Source organism: Cupressus sempervirens, chromosome 3 (assembly GCF_028749045.1).
Source record: "Cupressus sempervirens isolate cs-2001-9-10 chromosome 3, ASM2874904v1, whole genome shotgun sequence".
NCBI classification, from domain to species: Eukaryota; Viridiplantae; Streptophyta; class Pinopsida; order Cupressales; family Cupressaceae; genus Cupressus; species Cupressus sempervirens.
Genome location: NC_143120.1, coordinates 497,935,473 through 497,955,133, shown reverse-complemented (window position 1 = coordinate 497,955,133; position 19,661 = coordinate 497,935,473). Strand labels below are relative to the sequence as shown.

Below are 19,661 nucleotides of genomic sequence, written 5' to 3'. Positions count from 1 at the left end.
GAAAAACTTGAAAATATTTTATCACAACACAAATGCAGACATAAATGGATCAATCAGCAGCAATGGAGTGTTCCTTTTCTTTATCAGGTCTAGGGAATGATGGAAGTGGTTACAGAAGATTGAAAAGATCAGATCTATCATCAAAGAGTTTCTTCCTCTATCATCAACTTACCAAATCAAGTAGAAAGCATAGGTCAACCATTTTCAATTGTTGCTCTATACTTTTCCTACTACTTGATTGGTTAGGAACTTCTCCTTGTTTATTTTGGCAATTGAAGCTTCTCGTATATTTTGGTCAACACTGGAACTCATGATCTTATGAGCATCAACTATGGTCAAAACCCCTCCTATCACCTTTTATTCATAACCCTAATCTCTACAATCTTACGATCACCAATACTTCATAGCATTGAGCTCATCCTCCATTCTCTTTAGAATCCTTCTACAGGAACAAGTCTTATGATCTCATGAAATAACGATGATAACACCCCTAGAATAAGGTTGCAATATCATTATTCTCTCCTTGTGATGTCATAGGCATGGTTGATTTGACCTTTATGATCTTACAATTGTAGTTCATCATGATATTGACAATCATGAAAATAACCCTTGTGATCCTATGATCATGGTTTAACTATCTTTTGTTTTGACCTCGAGAGGCATCCTTTCTTATGCTTGCAACCTTACAACCATAAGATCATATGACCAACATTCCCCTTCATAGCATTGGCAACTTGAGAAGTCAACCCCATGATCTTACGATCATTGAATTTTGTGGCATCAGAACACATCATTACAACACCTACAATCTTACAATCATTTACTGTCGTAACATTGGGAAAGACCTCTTTCTAGCTTACGATCCCTTGACTATTTGTGATGTCACAACAACCCAATCAATAGGAGCCTAATAGCATCTTATCACTACTTGATTCGCTCGATGATCTTTTGATATATGAGCTATTCTAAGATTGAGACCATACCATTCTACCATAGCCCTAAGATTTAAAATATAACATGAAAGTTATCATTGGGTCAGTTTAAATATTTGAATTCAATCCTTGGTGGGAGGGCACTTTTGGCCAACATTTCTAGTGAATCGAAGAGGATGCAAGCCTACTTGGCATATGACTAGTGACCACTATAAGGTCCATTGGGCTACAAATTCTCCCTGCAACTCTTCAAAACTAGAACCAAAACTCTTTGCAACAAAACATATACTTGACACTTCTTAGAAAAGAAAAGATAGAAAGCAACTACTCTAACTATGTACAAGAAACCTTATCTTTTCCTCAACAGAATTTCACCATCAGGTTTACTTAACTAAAATGCATTGGAGTATTTGCAACTAATGATCACATAGGGACCACTCCATAAGGCATCAAATGTTGAGTGTCTCCTCACTTTTTATTTGTCTACATCCCACTTCAGCACAAGATCACCCTCTCTAAAATTTTTGGACTTAGCCTTCTTATCAAAGCTCCTCTTCATTTGTTGTTGATGTGTCTCTAAGGTTTGTATGGCTTGATTTCTTATCTCCTTCTAGCTCAATCAATTATGCCATTCTCATGGACATAGCATCATTTTCAATTAGTTCCAATTGATGAACTAGCTCAAGGGATGGAAACTCCAATGAAATAGGAAGTCTAGCTTCTCTACCATATACCAACATAAATGGAAAATTTTGAATAGCCCTCTTAGGAATTATTCTATTAACCCACAGGGCTGTCTACAATTTCATCTGCCAACACCTTTGATTATCCTTAATAGTCCTCTTGATGATTCTAATCAAATTCTTATTAGATGACTCAGCCAAACCATTACCTTGAGGGTATTTATTGGAAGATGTGCTCAAATAAATACCATGATGAATTGCCCATGCAAAAATTGAGCTTCTATAAATAATTTTGCATTATCTGATATTATGGTGGAAGGAGCACCAAATCTGGTAACAATTCCATTAAGGAATTCTACTACTAAAGCCTCTATAGAATCTTTTAAGGCTACTGCCTTTGTCCACCTCGTCAAGTAATCTATTGCAACAAAAATCCACTTGTGACCTAAAATAGAAGGTAGAATGATGGGACCTATGAAATCTAATCCCCAAGGAGAAAAGGGTTGATTGACCTGGATGGGATGAAGTGGAAGGATTGCAAGTCTCTATTTACATGACAAGAAAGCACACTTTTCACACTTCCTTACATGTTTGTGGTAGTCATGAAACAAGGATGGAAATTAGTAATTACCTCTCATGATCTTCATTGTAGTGGTTCTTGCTGAAAAGTGGCCACCATAAGGACCATCATGAAGCTCTTTAATCATTCTTTCTGCTTGGTCTGCATCAATACATCTTAGCAAAGCTCCATTAAAGTCCTTCCTAAATAGAATACCATCGACTATAGCATAGGGGATTGATTGTAATCTAAACTATCTCCTTTTAGCCTTATCCAACCCTGGAGGATATCCATTTCCAGCTAAGAAGGTCTTCAGGTCATCTATCCAACTCCTTGGATTATCATTTTTTACTTCTTGCTATTCTACCAAAACCAAGGTAACTTCCTCAACATGTTCATGAGATGAGATCATTTACTTACACAAGCATTTCCTTCTTACCATCCTAGTAACCTGGATGTCCACGTCATACTCCATCACCTTAGTGATCCAACATACTCTTTTCTCACCAGTATCCCTACTCAATGGGAAATCTTTAGTACTTGCATGAGGGACCAATCAGTGGATCCCATTGTGGGATAGAAGATGTTTGAATTTCTTCAAAGATCTTATGACTGCAAGGGCTTGCTTCTCTACATAGCTATAATTATCTTCATACTCCCTTAATCCTTCACTAAAGAAAGAAAGCAATAGGTTTTTCTTCATTCTTATCATTTAATTGAGTCAAAATAGTAGAAATACTTGACTCACCTCCTAAGGTGTAAAGAATAAAATCCCTATCAAATTCAGATTGATGAGAGTAGGGGCTAAAGCTATGGCTACTTTTTTCTCTTCAAAACTTGATTTCTCTTCCTTGGTCCATGAAAAGACCATTTTCTTTAAGCATGGCTTTAAGAGGTTTCACCATGGTAGCTAAATTAGGAATAAATCTCCTCACAAGATTTATTCTACCAAGAAAACTTCGCAGACCTTTCTTGTGGCTAGGAAGGGAAAGAGCAAGTATTGCCTTTGTTCTTGCTAGATGAATGGTTAGACCATCCTTAAATACAACGTGTCCTAATAATTTACCTTGATTAGTGGCAAAGAGACACTTGCTTGGGTTCAAAGATACCCCATGCTCTCTACATATTATAAACACTTGTCTGAGATGATCAAAATGATCTGCTACATTCTTTAAATACACTATGATATCATCAAGGTAGACTAACATAAACCTTTCAATCATGTTTTTGAAGGCCATCTCCATTGCCTTTTGAAATGTGGCACTTGCATTTGTTAGTCCGAAATACATTTTACTATAGGCATAGGTAACCCATTTGGTAGTGAAAGTAGTCTTATATCTATTAGCATCTTTGACTAACACCTAATTATAAGTTGAGAATCCATCTAGGAAAGAGAATCTCTCTGAACCACTAACTTTGGACAATATCTATTCTATGGAAGGAAGGGGATGGTGATATGTAAGGGAGGCTTGGTTAAGATCCCTAAAGTCCACACATAGTCTGATTTCTCCATTCTTTTTCCTAATAGGGATGAGGTTTTCTACCCCAGAAGAATGCTTAATAGGGAAAATTATATTAGCCTCAATTAATTTGGATATCTCATTTCTCATCAATGGCTCAATCTTGGTATTTACTGGTCTCTACTTTTTCCTAACAGTATTGGCATTATCAACAAGATCTATGATATGTTGAAAAAAATTTGGGTCAAAACCCTTTAAATCATCATATGTCCAAGCAAAAAAATCATTCAACTCTTGATAGATGAATAAAACTTTCTTGATCAGTTTTAGAACATATCTTCCCCATGTTTAGTGTCCTTACATCAGCAACTACAATTGGCTTATGATCATCTTTGTTTGCAACAAGATTCATGCCTCTATCCCTTGCTTGGTCATCAAGATTGAAGACACTCTCTAAGGTAATGAGACATTTAGGAAACTTATTGGAGTTGAGGTTGATGATTTGATCACCATACTGGTCATGCAATCTGAACTAATTTCTATCCGAGAACTCTGCTTCATTTTGCAAGAAACTCATTATTTGCACATTAGATTCAAAGACCTGCCAATTGATATTATTATCAGGGATAGCAAGTCTAACCACCACTTTAATATTCTTCTTCTTCTCATCTTCAAGGCTCCTTGGGACATCATAAGATGCACCCATTGCCACAAGTCTATCAACATGTCTATTTCCTCTTCTAGGGATGCTTTGAACATTAAATGCATTGAAACTTTCAAAAAAAGACCATACTCTATGTTTATAAGACTTGAGAAAACCATTTTTGGTGATATTTTGATTTTTCACCTGATTAACCACTAACTCACTATCTCCATATACACTTAATGCTTGAATTCCTCTTTTTTGAGCAAGTAGAGGACCTTAAATCAATGCCTCATACTTGGCCATGTTATTTGTACAACTAAATTGAAGCTAAATGTGAGATAGTACCTTTCTAGCACAAAAGAAACCAACATCACACTAGCCCCTAATCCATTCTTATTCAGAGATCCATCAAAATATGTACTCCATATCCCACTTGGGTTTTCTTTGATTTTGATTAAGTTGGGAACAAGAACATTCTTTTTTGATATACAATAAACATCAAGGCCTATCTCCAAGGTTTCTAACATAGGATCAAACTGATATGCATTAACCCATTCATCTAAGAGGAAATCAAATATCTCTACTAGAGAAGTGGTAGGCTCATTTTTTGTGTCATTCTCATCTACCTCTAGGATGGTGTAGTTCATATTGAGGAGATTAAAAGTATAGGACTCAATATGATGGAGAGCTAATGGTTCTGCTCTGATTAAAGCTTTGGTTCCATATCTTATTCTAGAAAAAATGTATGACCAATCAAAAGATATGTAACCACCTATTTGGATAGTGAAATCTCTTGAAAGACAAATGACAAAGTGTGGCTTAACCTTAGAGATTTATATATCTTGAACTACAATAATATCAGGGCATGCATATAAGGCCATTTCAACATTTCTAAGGATTCCTATAGTTTTGATAGCACTACCATCTAACTGCAACAAATCCTCAACTATAGGTACATATTTCACTTCTAAGATATCAGCAACAAACTTGGGCATTACTAAACTACTAACCCCTAAATCAATCATGTAGTTGTGGATTAGCTTATCTCCTATAATCAAGGAAACTTAAAATCAAGGAGGTCTAACCTTTTTACTCATTTCTACCTCCTTAGATGGCTGTACCAAACTCACTGTAGTGCCTGCCCCTAAGTCGCATTTCTGTCATCCTTGCCAAACTCTTTTAGGCCAATTTATGTTTGATGATTAGTATTATTATTTTAGAGATTATCAGATGTTGTTTTACACTCAGTTTATTATATGATGAGATTACTTGGTACTCTATATTTCATGCATGTATGATGATTATTCAATGTTCTCAATTATTAATGATGATTAGTTAGATGATTTATTATTCCATGTGCTTCTTATGGATACTTACCCCATACTGCATGTGTATGGTGTGCGTGTTTGTTTTATTTATGTATGGTGTTTCTGATGTGGTTAAGGAAGGGAGTCGTAGTCACCTGCTAGTCGGGATCTACACGATGCACCACTTCCTGCCATTGTCTGTTTAGCTTAGAATATTGTGTTTGTACATGTGTGAATTTTATGCAGGTTGTAGGTACCAGGTATTGACTTCCCTGAATTGTCAGGATGAGCGTACCTTATCGCATTGTCTCAATGGTAAGAGAGGGGAGATAAACTCTTAAGTCCAATTCCTAAACCCTTTAGCCAATTGTCCTAATTGATAATTAGGACAAGTATCTGAGTTAAGTACCCTCTGAATGCATCAAATGATGTAATTTCGAGATTATAACCCTTTTTGTTTTGATTTAGTATGTGTTTTTCTATGTAGGGTTTTCGTATGTTGTTATATGAGTCCTTGATGTGTTTTCTATTAATTAAGTCTAATTAAAAAGGTTAATTAATGATTTAATTTAATGGAGAATTAATATGATATCTTTAATATTTAATTAATTGAGAAATTAATTAAATAAAAGAATTAAATTTGGAAATTAAAGTTCAAAGATAAATTTAGAACAGGATAATATTTATTTAATTTAATAATAATATATTTGGAGTTCATTTTTAAATAAATGCTAAATATTATTGTTATTTAAATTAATTAAATATGTTATCAATTAAGTTTCTAAAATAAATTAAAAGTTGAAAGATATTAAAATTATTAAGAATTCTAGATCGCATGATCTAAGCATGAGTTTAAATATGAGAATTAAATTAAAAGATTAAATAATAGAAATTAATAATGTTATTTTAATTTCATGAAGTACACATGAGATTAAAGTAATAAATTAATTTAAAATAGAAGTCAAGTAGAATATTAAATAAATTTATTTAATAAATCAACTTAATGTGCATAAAAGATGAATGCAAATTAAAAGAAAAGATAATAAAGGTTAATTTGGAGTTAACTCAGTTGTGCAAAGAGTCTTCTCGGGTGAACGCACAATTAGTGCCCCGATTTGAGGAGAAAATTGCTTATCACAACTTTGGGGGTTCATTCTTGGGGGACATGAATTGGGACACGAATTGGGACATGTATTTGGACAGGAATTTTTGGGAGACTACTTTTGGAAGCAAATTTCAGAAGGTTGATACCAAGAAAGTTTTCCAGAAGAAGGTTATTGAGAGGAGTGAATTCTCTTACAGTTCTTGGAGATTGCATAATAGCATCAGGATCAGGTAGGGTCTTGTGATTTTGATTATTGATTTATTACGCAATTATCCTTTCCTGTCTTCTTCGTGTCTGGGGTTTGTAAATCCGATTTCTCTATGATGAAAGTTTTAACCTTTCAATATTGTGAATTCATTAATTGTTCGTCAATAATTTTTGTATTCATGGAGACTGGAAGAGTTATTAGAACCCTTGTTTTCTAGATTAAGAAATTAAGATTTAATTGGGTAAGGGTTTTGAATGTAAAATTGAAAGTTCTAATTTTTAAAAAAAAAATTATTATATATATATATTTTCCTTGGAGGATATTGTCTTAATAAAAATTAAATAAAACTAAATTTAAAATGAACAGTATTTATTTTATATATATTTATTGTTTAAATAAAATTAAATAAATCTAATTTAAAATAAAATTAATTTATTTTATACATTTATTAAAATCGAAATTAGAGATTTTTTTTAAATATTAATTTTTTTTAAAAAAAAAAAATAATATATTTGGGGTGGGGCGGGGCCACCACTTCCCACACCCCATACCCTTCCCCACGCTGCCACAGCAAGTGGACGGCAGGCTAGCGAGCCTTTAAAAACGCCAAGTTTTATTAAACAAAAATATAATTGCGATTTACTTTTTTTACATATCGAATTTTTAAAAAAAAATGTTTAGCAAACTTTGTGAAACTTTAGGTTAATTCTTTTGGATCCCTTGGCGGGGCGTTACACTCACAACATTCTCCATGCTGGGCAATTGGCCTCTGAATTTAATGCTTTCCAACTCCTATTGTAGTAATTTCTTCTATGATGATATGATGGCCATAACATCCCACATAGAAATGGTCACATTAGTTTTCTTCATTTGATCTACCACACTAAAAGATGCACTAGATGTTTTGGTAGAATCCCTAGATGTAGAGGGTAGAGATGGAACAACCTAAGGGTCATTCACATCTCCTCTGCTTTCATTTTGCCTTTGCTGATGAGGAGTATTAGCAGGCTTCTTGGCATTGTGTTGCTAGGAATCTATTTGTATTTGCTAGAAAAAATGTATGACCAATCAAAAGATATGTAACCACCTATTTGGATAGTGAAATCTCTTGAAAGACAAATGACAAAGTGTGGCTTAACCTTAGAGATTGATATATCTTGAACTACAATAATATCGGGGCATGCATGTAAGGCCATTTCAACATTTCTAAGGATTCCTATAGTTTTGATAGCACTACCATCTAACTGCAACAAATCCTCAACTATAGGTTCATATTTCACTTCTAAGATATCAACAACAAACTTGGGCATTACTAAACTACTAACCCCTAAATCAATCATGTAGTTGTGGATTAGCTTATCTCCTATAATCAAGGAAACTTAAAATCAAGGAGGTCTAACCTTTTTACTCATTTCTACCTCCTTAGATGGTTGTACCAAACTCACAACATTCTCCATGCTGAGCAGTTGGCCTCTGAGTTTAATGCTTTCCAACTCCTATTGTAGTAATTTCTTCTATGATGATATGATGGCCATAACATCCCACATAGAAATGATCACATTAGTTTTCTTCATTTGATCTACCACACTAAAAGATGCACTAGATGTTTTGGTAGAATCCCTAGATGTAGAAGGTAGAGATGGAACAACCTAAGGGTCATTCACATCTCCTCTGCTTTCATTTTGTCTTTGCTGATGAGGAGTATTAGCAGGCTTCTTAGCATTGTGTTGCTAGGAATCTATTTGTATTTGCTAGAAAAAATGTATGACCAATCAAAAGATATGTAACCACCTATTTGGATAGTGAAATCTCTTGAAAGACAAATGACAAAGTGTGGCTTAACCTTAGAGATTGATATATCTTGAACTACAATAATATCGGGGCATGCATGTAAGGCCATTTCAACATTTCTAAGGAGTTCCTATAGTTTTGATAGCACTACCATCTAACTGCAACAAATCCTCAACTATAGGTTCATATTTCACTTCTAAGATATCAGTAACAAACTTGGGCATTACTAAACTACTAACCCCTAAATCAATCATGTAGTTGTGGATTAGCTTATCTCCTATAATCAAGGAAACTTAAAATCAAGGAGGTCTAACCTTTTTACTCATTTCTACCTCCTTAGATGGTTGTACCAAACTCACAACATTCTCCATGCTGGGCAGTTGGTCTCTGAGTTTAATGCTTTCCAACTCCTATTGTAGTAATTTCTTCTATGATGATATGATGGCCATAACATCCCACATAGAAATGGTCACATTAGTTTTCTTCATTTGATCTACCATACTAAAAGATGCACTAGATGTTTTGGTAGAATCCCTAGATGTAGAAGGTAGAGATGGAACAACCTAAGGGTCATTCACATCTCCTCTGCTTTCATTTTGCCTTTGCTGATGAGGAGTATTAGCAGGCTTCTTGGCATTGTGTTGCTAGGAATCTATTTGCATATGTAGCAGTGCACTTGATGTTGAAGCCTGATTAGGAGGAGGAGGGGTAACCTCTTCCAAAAAATTTCTCTTGCTTTTGGTATTGTAAGCACAATAATCTTGGTTTACATTACAATGCTCTTTCACCAGATGGTTCATGAAAGAACAACCATCCCGATGAAAAGTATCAATGGGTTGATTAACATTGTGTTTCTAGGCAACTGCTCACTTTGGTGTAGTTAAAGCCAAGTAAGATTTTTACTTTTGACACATGCAATATCCATAGGAGTAGTTACAAGAAGGGAAAAAATCTTGATCTTGGGCAAGATTGTTCTAAGGGACTAAAGCCCTATTTAGGTTGGTGTTTGTAGTTTGGGGGCACTCGGTAGGTCTATTCTGATTGTAGGGGACATGACTCTAGTTTGAGGGTTTACCATGAATGGGACCTTGACTTTGGAGTTGGAGAGGCTTATTATTTTGAGCTTGCTACCTCTTCATAGTCACCAACTCATTTCACATCTTTTTTACTACTGCACTATTGTCCTCCATTTTCTTTTCTTGATCTTGCATCTTTCTATCCATATTCTATATTAGTGACTACATCATGCCCTCGATACTATCAACTCCATTAGAGAATGTGGAGGCTATTGGGACCATAGCAAGAGGCTAACTTGCAAAGGAAGTATGAATAGGAGCTACAATAGGATGATGCTTGAGCATGTTAGGGAAGAAAGGCATTGGGGGTCTTGGAGCTAACTTACCTCCCTATTTCAAAATATTTTCTACTCTTATGGAAATCTCATAAGCATTTGGTAGAGTGGCCCCTCCCATAGATTGCAGAGTGGTAGCAATATCACTATTGAAGGCTTTGAGATAATACAAGAATGCAATACTAGGAGAGGGCTTCACTGTAGTATATATTTTGTCCCATGTCTTCTGAAATTTGTAATTGAAATCAATCATACATTCATGGGGGGCCTCTTGATAGTTGTTAGTTATTCTAAAAGTGATAGGTGATCACCTTTGTCCTCAAAATGCTTGCATAGGGCTGCTCCTAACCCATCCCAATCAGCAATAGAGTTATGAGAAAAACCTTTATACCATTTTAATGGCTTCCCATTTAAATATGAGGCTAGAAGCCTGACTGCTAAATCATCTTTGGTGATGCTATGAATATTGTAGATGTTAGACACCTCTTGAATATGCTTGATGGGGGAAATGGCGGTTTTACCAATAAACTCATGTATAATTTTAATGGCTAATACAAGTATGTCATGTGCCTTTGGTCTAATAGAAGGGGACTTCCACTATTACAGGTGGCAAAAGCATGAGCTCTAGCCATGTAAGTGAGCAATCTATTGGTATGAGTAGATGGTATTCTAGACTGAGATCTAACAATAGGAGTGGAGATGGATCTTGTAGGGGTATGTGTTATTGCTACACTCCTAACTGGTGATAGAGATATCCTAGCCTTTCTTCTTGGATTAGAAAAAGAAAGCTCTTGGTATTGGAACTTACCCCTAGATGATGTCCTTCTGTGTGTCTTGGGCATGAAGCACAACAACTTTGGTCTGGAAACTAGATTAAGCTTGAGGCTTGGAGTTACAAAGTACTTTGAACAAATGAGCCTCTTGAAAGATTTTAATATTGAAGGTAGTACCATCTCCTCAACATGAACATGAAATCTTTCTTTGATGCTAGTGAACTTAGAATGTCTAATATGATGTTCCCACTAAGCATGCAAAAAAATGTTGTCACAAAAGCTTGCATCCTTGTCCAAAGTTTTTACCTAAGGACAACCTAGTGAAACATGGAAACAACCTCCAAGATGTGGGACTTGAACTATGAGGTTGAGTCTCTAGAGAAGGTCGACTTCCTCTACTATCAGGATGCACTTAAACTACTATTGAAGAGAAAAAGGAGAAGGAATACATGAAAGTAACCACCTAATCTATTCTAAGGAGGTGATGCACCAAAATAGGGTGTTTAGGCCACTCTCTATCCATGCATGCACAATACAATTATTGTGACAATTCAAAGATATATAGATTTAGACTTGCTTTAGTCTATTAGCTACATATAGATCAGACAACCAAGTGAGTGATATGAGGAAAAAGAAATTCATTTCTTATCATTCATAGGTCAAAAGAGATACATAAATGTAGGTTATAGATATCCACAATACATTGAAGAGAGGTAGACAAAGCTTACACAATACATCAATGGTTGAAGGAGATAAGACAAGATGTCATATAATGTAGAGGCAAAGAGGAAATTTATAGTAGTATGCCAGGACAATACCAGAGAAAATAGAGCAGATCTGACCCTAAGAAAGAGTACAACATCTGCTTTTATAGTGTAAGCATAACTTAGATAACTTCCACCCTGAGATAAAATTCAACCACTGCATTCAAATCTATAGAGAATAATTACTGCAAAAACTAGAAAAGATCTTATCATAGTGCAACTCCAGACGCAAGAAAATCACTTATCCACCAAACAATCTCTAAGAGGATAGGAACAATGGCCATTAACCTTCTGACTAAGTAGATGGATCAACAGGTGGCAATGGAGTGTTCCTTTAAATTTATCAAGCCTAGAAAATGATGAAAGTGGTTGCAGAAGATTGAAAAGATCAAATCTATCATTAAAGAGCTACTTCCTCTATCATCAACTTGCCAAATTAGATAGAAAGCATAGGTAAACCATTTTCAAATTTTTCTCTATAGCTTTCCTACTACTCAATTGGTCAAGAACTTCTCCTCATATATCTTGGTGGATGAAGCTCCTCATATGTTTTGGTCAACATTGAACCCACAATCTTACGAGCATCAACTGCAGTCAAAATCCTTCATGTCACCTTTTGTTCATAACATAGACTTCTATGATCTTACAATCACCAATACCTCGTAGCATCTAGCCCATCCTCCATTCTCTTTATGACCCTTCGACAACAACAATTCTTACAATCTCACAATAGAATGATGATAACACCCCTAGCATAAGGTCACAATATCATTATTCTCTCCTTGTGATGTCATAGGTACTATTGATTTGACCTTTATGATCTTACGACCACAGTTCATCATGATATTGATAGGCATGGAAATAACCCTTATGATCCTATGATTGTAGTTTAACTATCCTTTTTCATGACCTTGGGAGGCATCATTGCTTGTTCTTGTGACCTTACAAATGTAAGATCATACAACCAACCTTCCCCTTTGTAGCATTGGCAACATGAGAAGTCAACCCCACAATCCTATGATCATTGACTTTCATGGTGTCAAAACACATCTTTTGTGGTGCCTACGATCTTACAATCACTTACTATCATAACATCAGTTAAGGCCTCTTTCTAGCTTATGATCCCTCAACTATCTGTGATGTCACAATAGCCTAATCAATAGGAGTCTTGTAGCATCTTATCATTGCTTGATTTTCCCAATGATCTTTTGATATATGAGCTATCATAAGATTGGGACCATACCACTTTGTTGTGGTCCTAGGATTTAAAATATAACATGAAAGTGATCATTGGGTGGGTTTAAATATTTGAATTCAATCCTTGGCTAGAAGGCACTTTTTGACAATAGTAATATCCTCAAACATGAAATCCATGTCAGCAACATGTAAGCTCAAATCCATAATAAGAGCAACATGCAAATCCTCACCCATGTCAATCACAAGAAAATTTGAATAAAAACAATATAAATCCACTTCAATAGTAGCATCCACATCCAAAAAAGGAGAAGCATGTAGATCCTCAACCATGTTAACAATAAGTGAATCCACATCAGCAAAAACATCTACATTAACAATAGAATCTCCAACCATAGAAGAAACAACATGTCAAGTAGCAATATCGAAATCCAAATCAACCATATCAGCAATAAATTGTGCATCCTCAATCATCTTAGCAACAACAACAACCATCTGTAGATCCTCATCCATATGGAAATCCTCATAATCAACAATCTCATTGTCCATAACAAGATTTTCTCTGGAATTTTCATGTTAGACAAAATCAACTAGTCATGAAAACAAATCTCCTTTCCAATCTCAAACAAAGTTAAGAATCTCTTCAGTGAGCTCAAGTATCTCAACAACAACCACAAGTTGATATGTAGATTTCATACCAAGCTCTACAACCTAATCAACAAAACCAACCACACATACCTCTTCAACTTTGACGATGTCAACCCTTACTTCTTTTTCAATAGAAAAGTGTCTTCTCCTCTGAACAATGCTTCTAATGGGCCATATAAATTTCTTTCTAATTGGTAGACTCAAACTCTGGTAATCTTTGCAAAGCTCAACTATCCTTTCCTTGATTTGATTGGTTGAATCAACTTGAAATTGAGAAAAAATCTCTATTATCTTCATCTCTACCACATCATGGAGATCTACAATCATCACATGGTCTAATCTTCTCAAAGGCATCTTCCAAGATCTTTGCAATTCCTCTACAACAAATCCTAACAATCACCAACAAGATCAAACCTTTGGTCAAAAAGATCAACCTTCCATCATCACAACCTTTGACTCATCTGTGAGCCTTTACAATTTTAAGTCAAAACCATGATCTGCTACCTCACAACATATATATCTAGGACCCTAGAAAGAACAATACACCACACAACCACCACAAGATCAAATTTTTCTTTGATACTACTTGATGCACTGCAATGTAGGGAAATCCCCAAAGGAGATGTTCTAGCCTCCAACAAATAACCACACAATAGAATATAAACAAAAACACAGATATTTAGATTCAAACAATGTCAATTATCATCATAAGATTTACATCCAACATGCGCAACTATAAGACCTTTTGGGTTACATCCAAATACATCAACAGTTACAATAATAGTTCTACTAGACCTCGTAAGATGCAAACCCTAGCTAGACTGGAATCATAGAAAACCACAAGCATAATATAAACTTGTGCTCGCAAGACACCAAGCAATCTTATTATTTCCCAAGCCCACAATTAGCTACTAGCTCTATTAAACTTTGCTTCTCTTAGCTACTCTATGTTGACCACCATGCTCCTTGATTGGTGACTCTAGACATGAAATGACCCCGTACTTATACTAAACCAAACCATAGGTCATCCTAAAAAGTTACATTAAATAAACACTCACATTAAATAAACCCTCAAGCCATAAATTGGCTTGGAAACATACATTAAATACATGAAATAACTAAATACTTAGGACAAGCCCCAAGTTTACAATTCACAACTAACTCATAAGACCATATATGATTATGTGCATTTAGACATAGGGTCCCCAATACACTTTGAATACCTCCCCCAGCATGCAAACCAAAAGGTCCACAAAATCAAAGTTTGATGCTCCTACATTAGAAGCATAAGTATTTGCACTTTTGATATGCACCTTCTTAATATTTTTTATACATACTCAACCTCCAAATTATTATTTTTCTCATGTCAGTTATTGCTGATGCATTTTAATCACTCCATCATCTACTCAATCTTATTAAATATTTCTACTACTACAATATTGTTGGGTCATTTTTTACAACATATGGATGTTTTTAAGCCTGCCAACTTCACAAAAATGTTACAAACTTACTATCCAATCATGAGAAAATGCCTAGGGGTCATTTTAGATGTAGAAACATTCACTTTGCATTTGAAATGACTCCAAAGCTCAAGCTGAAACATAAAAACATGAGACATTCTCAACATAAAATTTATCTTGTCCCTTCTAGTTGCTACATCATTATGCTATATGCATTCATCTCTCATGAGATGATATAATACATCTTGTGCATTAAAGGAATAATATCCAATTTATCTTTTAAATTACTCTAGAAACCATACAGAAATGAGGAAATTTTAAAGTTATCATTTCATAATTTTGGGGCAATTTCACTACAAGAAAACTAGGAAGCCTTAAGCCATGAAACTGTGCACAATTTTGTGATAATTAAGATAAAACATGGGTTTTATTTCAGATTCATATTGACCCGCCAAATTTAAGCACCTCCTTTGTAAATTGGCCTGCTAGAGCTAGTTGCGAGAAATATAAATTTTCAATTAGTATATCAAATGAACTCTAATCTTTGTAAAAATGAAACTAGAAGCACTTGACACAAAAATATTAAGTGGGTTGCTATATGATTTTGCACATTTGAATATTTTTTCAAATGCATTTTACCTTTTTTTATGTGTAGAACCATTTTTGTGGATGTAACTCTTGCATATTCATTTACCATTTATGTGACTATGTTGCTATGTTCTAGTATAAGTAATCATAGTTATGTGTGCTTTTATGATATCTATGTATTTTAAATATTATTTTATAATTAAACAAAAAATCTATACTTTATTATTACATCTTATATGTAAGAATTTCCAAATGTGTTATAATTACTTTATTATTGTAGTTGGCATTAGAAGAGAAATTAGATTATAATTAAATTTCAATTATTATTTTTTATATTATTTGACTTAAAACATCAAAATCTTATTAATAAAATTTAAACCATATTTCAAGACTTGTATGTATGATTTGCCATTTGAGGTCGACAAATTATACATTTGTAACATTAGTACCTACATTGAGTGAATGATCTTATGGGATTTATACAGTGAGACACTGTGATATATAAATATCTACCAATAATTAGTCCAGTATTTTCAGTTTCAATTATCAAGTGAGTAAAGAGAAATGAGGAATTTATTAATATCCTCTATCAAAAATTTACAAAGATCAATTTTATCATATCATGATATGAGTGCCCACCCATAATATATGAACGCCCACCTACAAACAATTTATAAAATCTCATTTCTATCATCTTATGATATGTGCTTATCATATGAATAACTACAAATAATTTGCAAATCCAAAATAAATATCAATTATGAATCAAATTTATTAAAAAACACAGATACCCTTACCAACAATTTAAAAAGCTCAATTTTATCATCCCATAATCTGAATGCTCCCCGTAATACACGAATACCACACAAACAATTTGCAAAAGCCCATTTCTATCACCCATGAAAAACTACCAACGATTTTCAAAAGCCAATTAAATGTCCATTACAAAACAAATTGCTTTGGAAGACACAAAGCATGGGCATGCACTGAAAAATTAAAGCCAGATCAGAGCAAAAGCAATGGCCATGTGGAGCATTCAAGTTTCAACCACCTTCATAAATATGGCAAATATAAAGTGAGAGAGGAATATCAAGTTTCACAGTACTTGATCGATATCAAGAGCAAGTTGGAACAATGTCAAAAGGGGAGGAAGGTTCAGTGAGTCCAATGGGAAAGATTTTGAACGATCCATCTTTCTCTTTATCCGTGCTTTGCGTAGGCGAGCTGGATGACCACGTCAATATTTCTCAAGCAAAGAAAGCTATTCATGAATTCCTTCTATCTAACAGTGAGGCCTCAAGATTCTCCTCTATTGTGGTAAAGTTTCTCCAAATACTATTGATGTTTAAGTTTATCATAGAAGGAATAACCAAGATGTTTATGCTCAAATGAATAAACAATATGTTTAAGTTTGTCTTAGAATGAATAACCAAGATTTCCATTGTGTAATGGTTGCAGACAAGAGATGAGAAGGGAGTCTTGAAGTGGGAGAAAACTGAGGTTAATGTTGATGACCATGTGTTTGTGCCTCACTTTCCACCCAATCTCTTAGTATATGACAAGTATGTTGAGGAATATATTTCAGACTTGCATATAAGCAAGCTTGATCCCTCACGCCCACTTTGGGAGCTCCACTACATCAACTATAAAACCACAAAGGGTGAAGCCACAACCATTCTCAAGTTGGATCATATGCTTGGAGATGGTCCTTCCCTTGTCTCTTTAGCTCGGGCCTTCTCTAGTACAACCCCTCATAATCATACACACATTCCCTCCCCTTCCCAACACACACCAATAACTACTCATACTGAGACCACCACATGGCCTTGCTTTGGATTCATAGCTAGGACATGGAATTGCATGTTCACTCTTGTGCTTGTAATGTGGTACACATTCCATGATCTCATTACCAGTTTCCTAATATTGAAATGGGTGGAGGATAGCAGGTTTTCTATTCGAGGGCATCCTGGAGTGGAGCTCTTGCCTAAAGTTATGGCTTCATGCACTTTTACACTCCAAGAAATTGGAGAAGTAAAGAGATGTGTTGATGGGGTACTTTTTAATCGTTGCTTTTACTTTTGTGTTGATCTTAAATATATGTGTTAAATCAATTTTGACTATTTAGCATTTTAGTCTAAGAGTAAATAATTAGTGTGTAATTTACAATTACGAGTATAGCTGTCATGTATTGAATAATAGTGTCAAATGTGTAATTTTAGATAAGAATGTTAAGTTTGTAGTCAAGGTGTTTTAGAAATAAACTTTAATTTTTAGAATTTTAAAAAAAATTTATCAATAATTTGTATGATAATTAATTTGTTTATGTTTCTAATATAAACATTTTTAGTTATCGTTTATAGAATTATCAAGTAATTAAGGAATTATAATCTCCATAGATATAGTACTATGTGAATTTGATGGTGATGTATTCATATTGTTTGTAGACTGTAAATGATGTGATAATGGGCATCATATTCTATGGATTTCAACTCTACTGCGAGCGGGTTCTTAGCGGTTTGATACAATGCCAACACAATTACTCTTATTTTTGTATTTAGTTTAAGAAACTATCGATTGATTCAAATTCTTTGTTTTAATTTATGCAGATCTAAAACAAATGGAGCATTTGAGAGTTACAGCTGTAGCTACAATGAACACAAGGTCCCAACATGAGAAAAAGGTTTTGCAGTAGCTTTTTCACGAGTGACATACCTTTGAACATTTTATTCTTGTTTGTTTTCATTTGCATGAATTCTATTAGCATGATCATGGTTGTACAAAAAGGCATATAAATTTTAAGAGAAATGTCATGTCTAGTCATATGAGAGCTCAATTCATGTATTAAAATGTGAAATAATGCAGAGTGTAGCTACAAAGGGAAACAAATTTGGCCTTTTATTGTTAAAAGTTCCTATGAAGAGGTTAATAAACCCTTTGGAGTATGTTCACAGAGCAAAGCACATGTTTGACAAGAAAAAGATGTCATTAGCGGCTTTTTTGATAAGCACAGTGTTTCACTATGTTACACAACTTAGAGGTGCACAGGTATGGTTTTTATCTTTTACACCTTTAAATTGTAGGTTGGAGTTTATTGATAAAATGAAATTATAATTATTATTCATTTTTATGAATAATAATTTAATAGGGTTGTTCAGATACAAATAACTCCAAACAATAACAAAATGAAAATGGAAATAAAATTAAAGTAATAAGTAGGTTGAGATCTACCTTGAGAGCTTTATTTATTAGGCACCATGTTACTCACATTAGTGTCATTGGTCAATTAACAAGTAAAGACAATATACAAATTTTTGTATTGATTTTAAAATGTTTGGTTTGAATCTTCATTAATGTGTGCAAAAGTTGAGAATTTTATGTTCAAATTCTTTCTAGATTCAGAGTCTAGATCAAAGAATGTGGAAATTGACATAATATTTATGTTTTTTTTGCCCCCATATAGACATCAGCTAAAGCTATGTATAATGCAATAGCCAACACCACCATTGCTGTGACAAATGTAAATGGGCCAATAGAACACATGATGTTCGTAGGGTGCAAAGTTAGAGATGGCTTCTTTTCAGTCTCGGGTCTTCCAACAGTGAGTAATTTTACACTAGTTAAATTAAGATTTCTTTTTTCTTTATTAGTTGTTCTTTTAATAATACACCCATGTATTTCTTCTACAGAATATACTTGTAACATGCTTCAGTTATATGGGAAATTTGAGAATGCAAGTTATTGCAACAAAAGGTTACGTGGATGCAAACAAGCTTTCTATGTGCTTACAAGAAGCATTTATTGACATCAAGGATGCCTCTAACAACTATTTATAGTGAAGTTTCTTTTGCATGGAGAATTGAAATTGTATTTAATATATTTTATGCTAAACTATTTCAATAAATATTTCAAATAAATACTCTTTAACATGAATATATGTGGTATTTATAATTGTACTTCAACAAATGAAATAATGGGTCATATTTTAATTGGTGCATATGGTTCATAGATGTATATCTTAAGATACTATCTTTTAATCATGAATATTTATTAACTAGTAAGTTTTACTATTTGCTGAATATTATTTTATATTTGTTACAAAATTTAACATGGACTCTATTTCTTTCATATGAAGAAAATATGGAGAAGATGGTGATGTTGAAAAAATAAATTGTTCTTGAGTTTCCAAGTAGCT

General features: G+C 34.1%; 1 protein-coding gene across 1 annotated transcript; it reads left to right on the top strand.

Annotated features, from left to right (window-relative positions):
* The first annotated feature begins 16,603 nt into the window (after positions 1–16,603).
* Positions 16,604–19,302, top strand: LOC149567361 (wax ester synthase/diacylglycerol acyltransferase 11-like). The gene is made up of 7 exons (XM_089816632.1): positions 16,604–16,786; positions 16,928–17,521; positions 17,914–17,983; positions 18,076–18,149; positions 18,332–18,514; positions 18,930–19,067; positions 19,156–19,302. Exons 1-7 carry the CDS (start codon positions 16,604–16,606, stop codon positions 19,300–19,302), a joined length of 1,389 nt encoding a protein of 462 aa, XP_089672758.1.
* Positions 19,303–19,661: the final 359 nt, after the last annotated feature.

Coding starts and splice junctions, on each gene's coding strand:
- LOC149567361 (XM_089816632.1), top strand. CDS start 16,604: ATGTCAAAAGGGGAGGAAGGTTCAGTGAGTCCAATGGGAAAGATTTTG. Junction 17,984..18,075: donor CTGCGAGCGGGTTCTTAGCG/GTTTGATACAAT, acceptor TAATTTATGCAG/ATCTAAAACAAATGGAGCAT. Junction 19,068..19,155: donor CAGTCTCGGGTCTTCCAACA/GTGAGTAATTTT, acceptor TTTCTTCTACAG/AATATACTTGTAACATGCTT.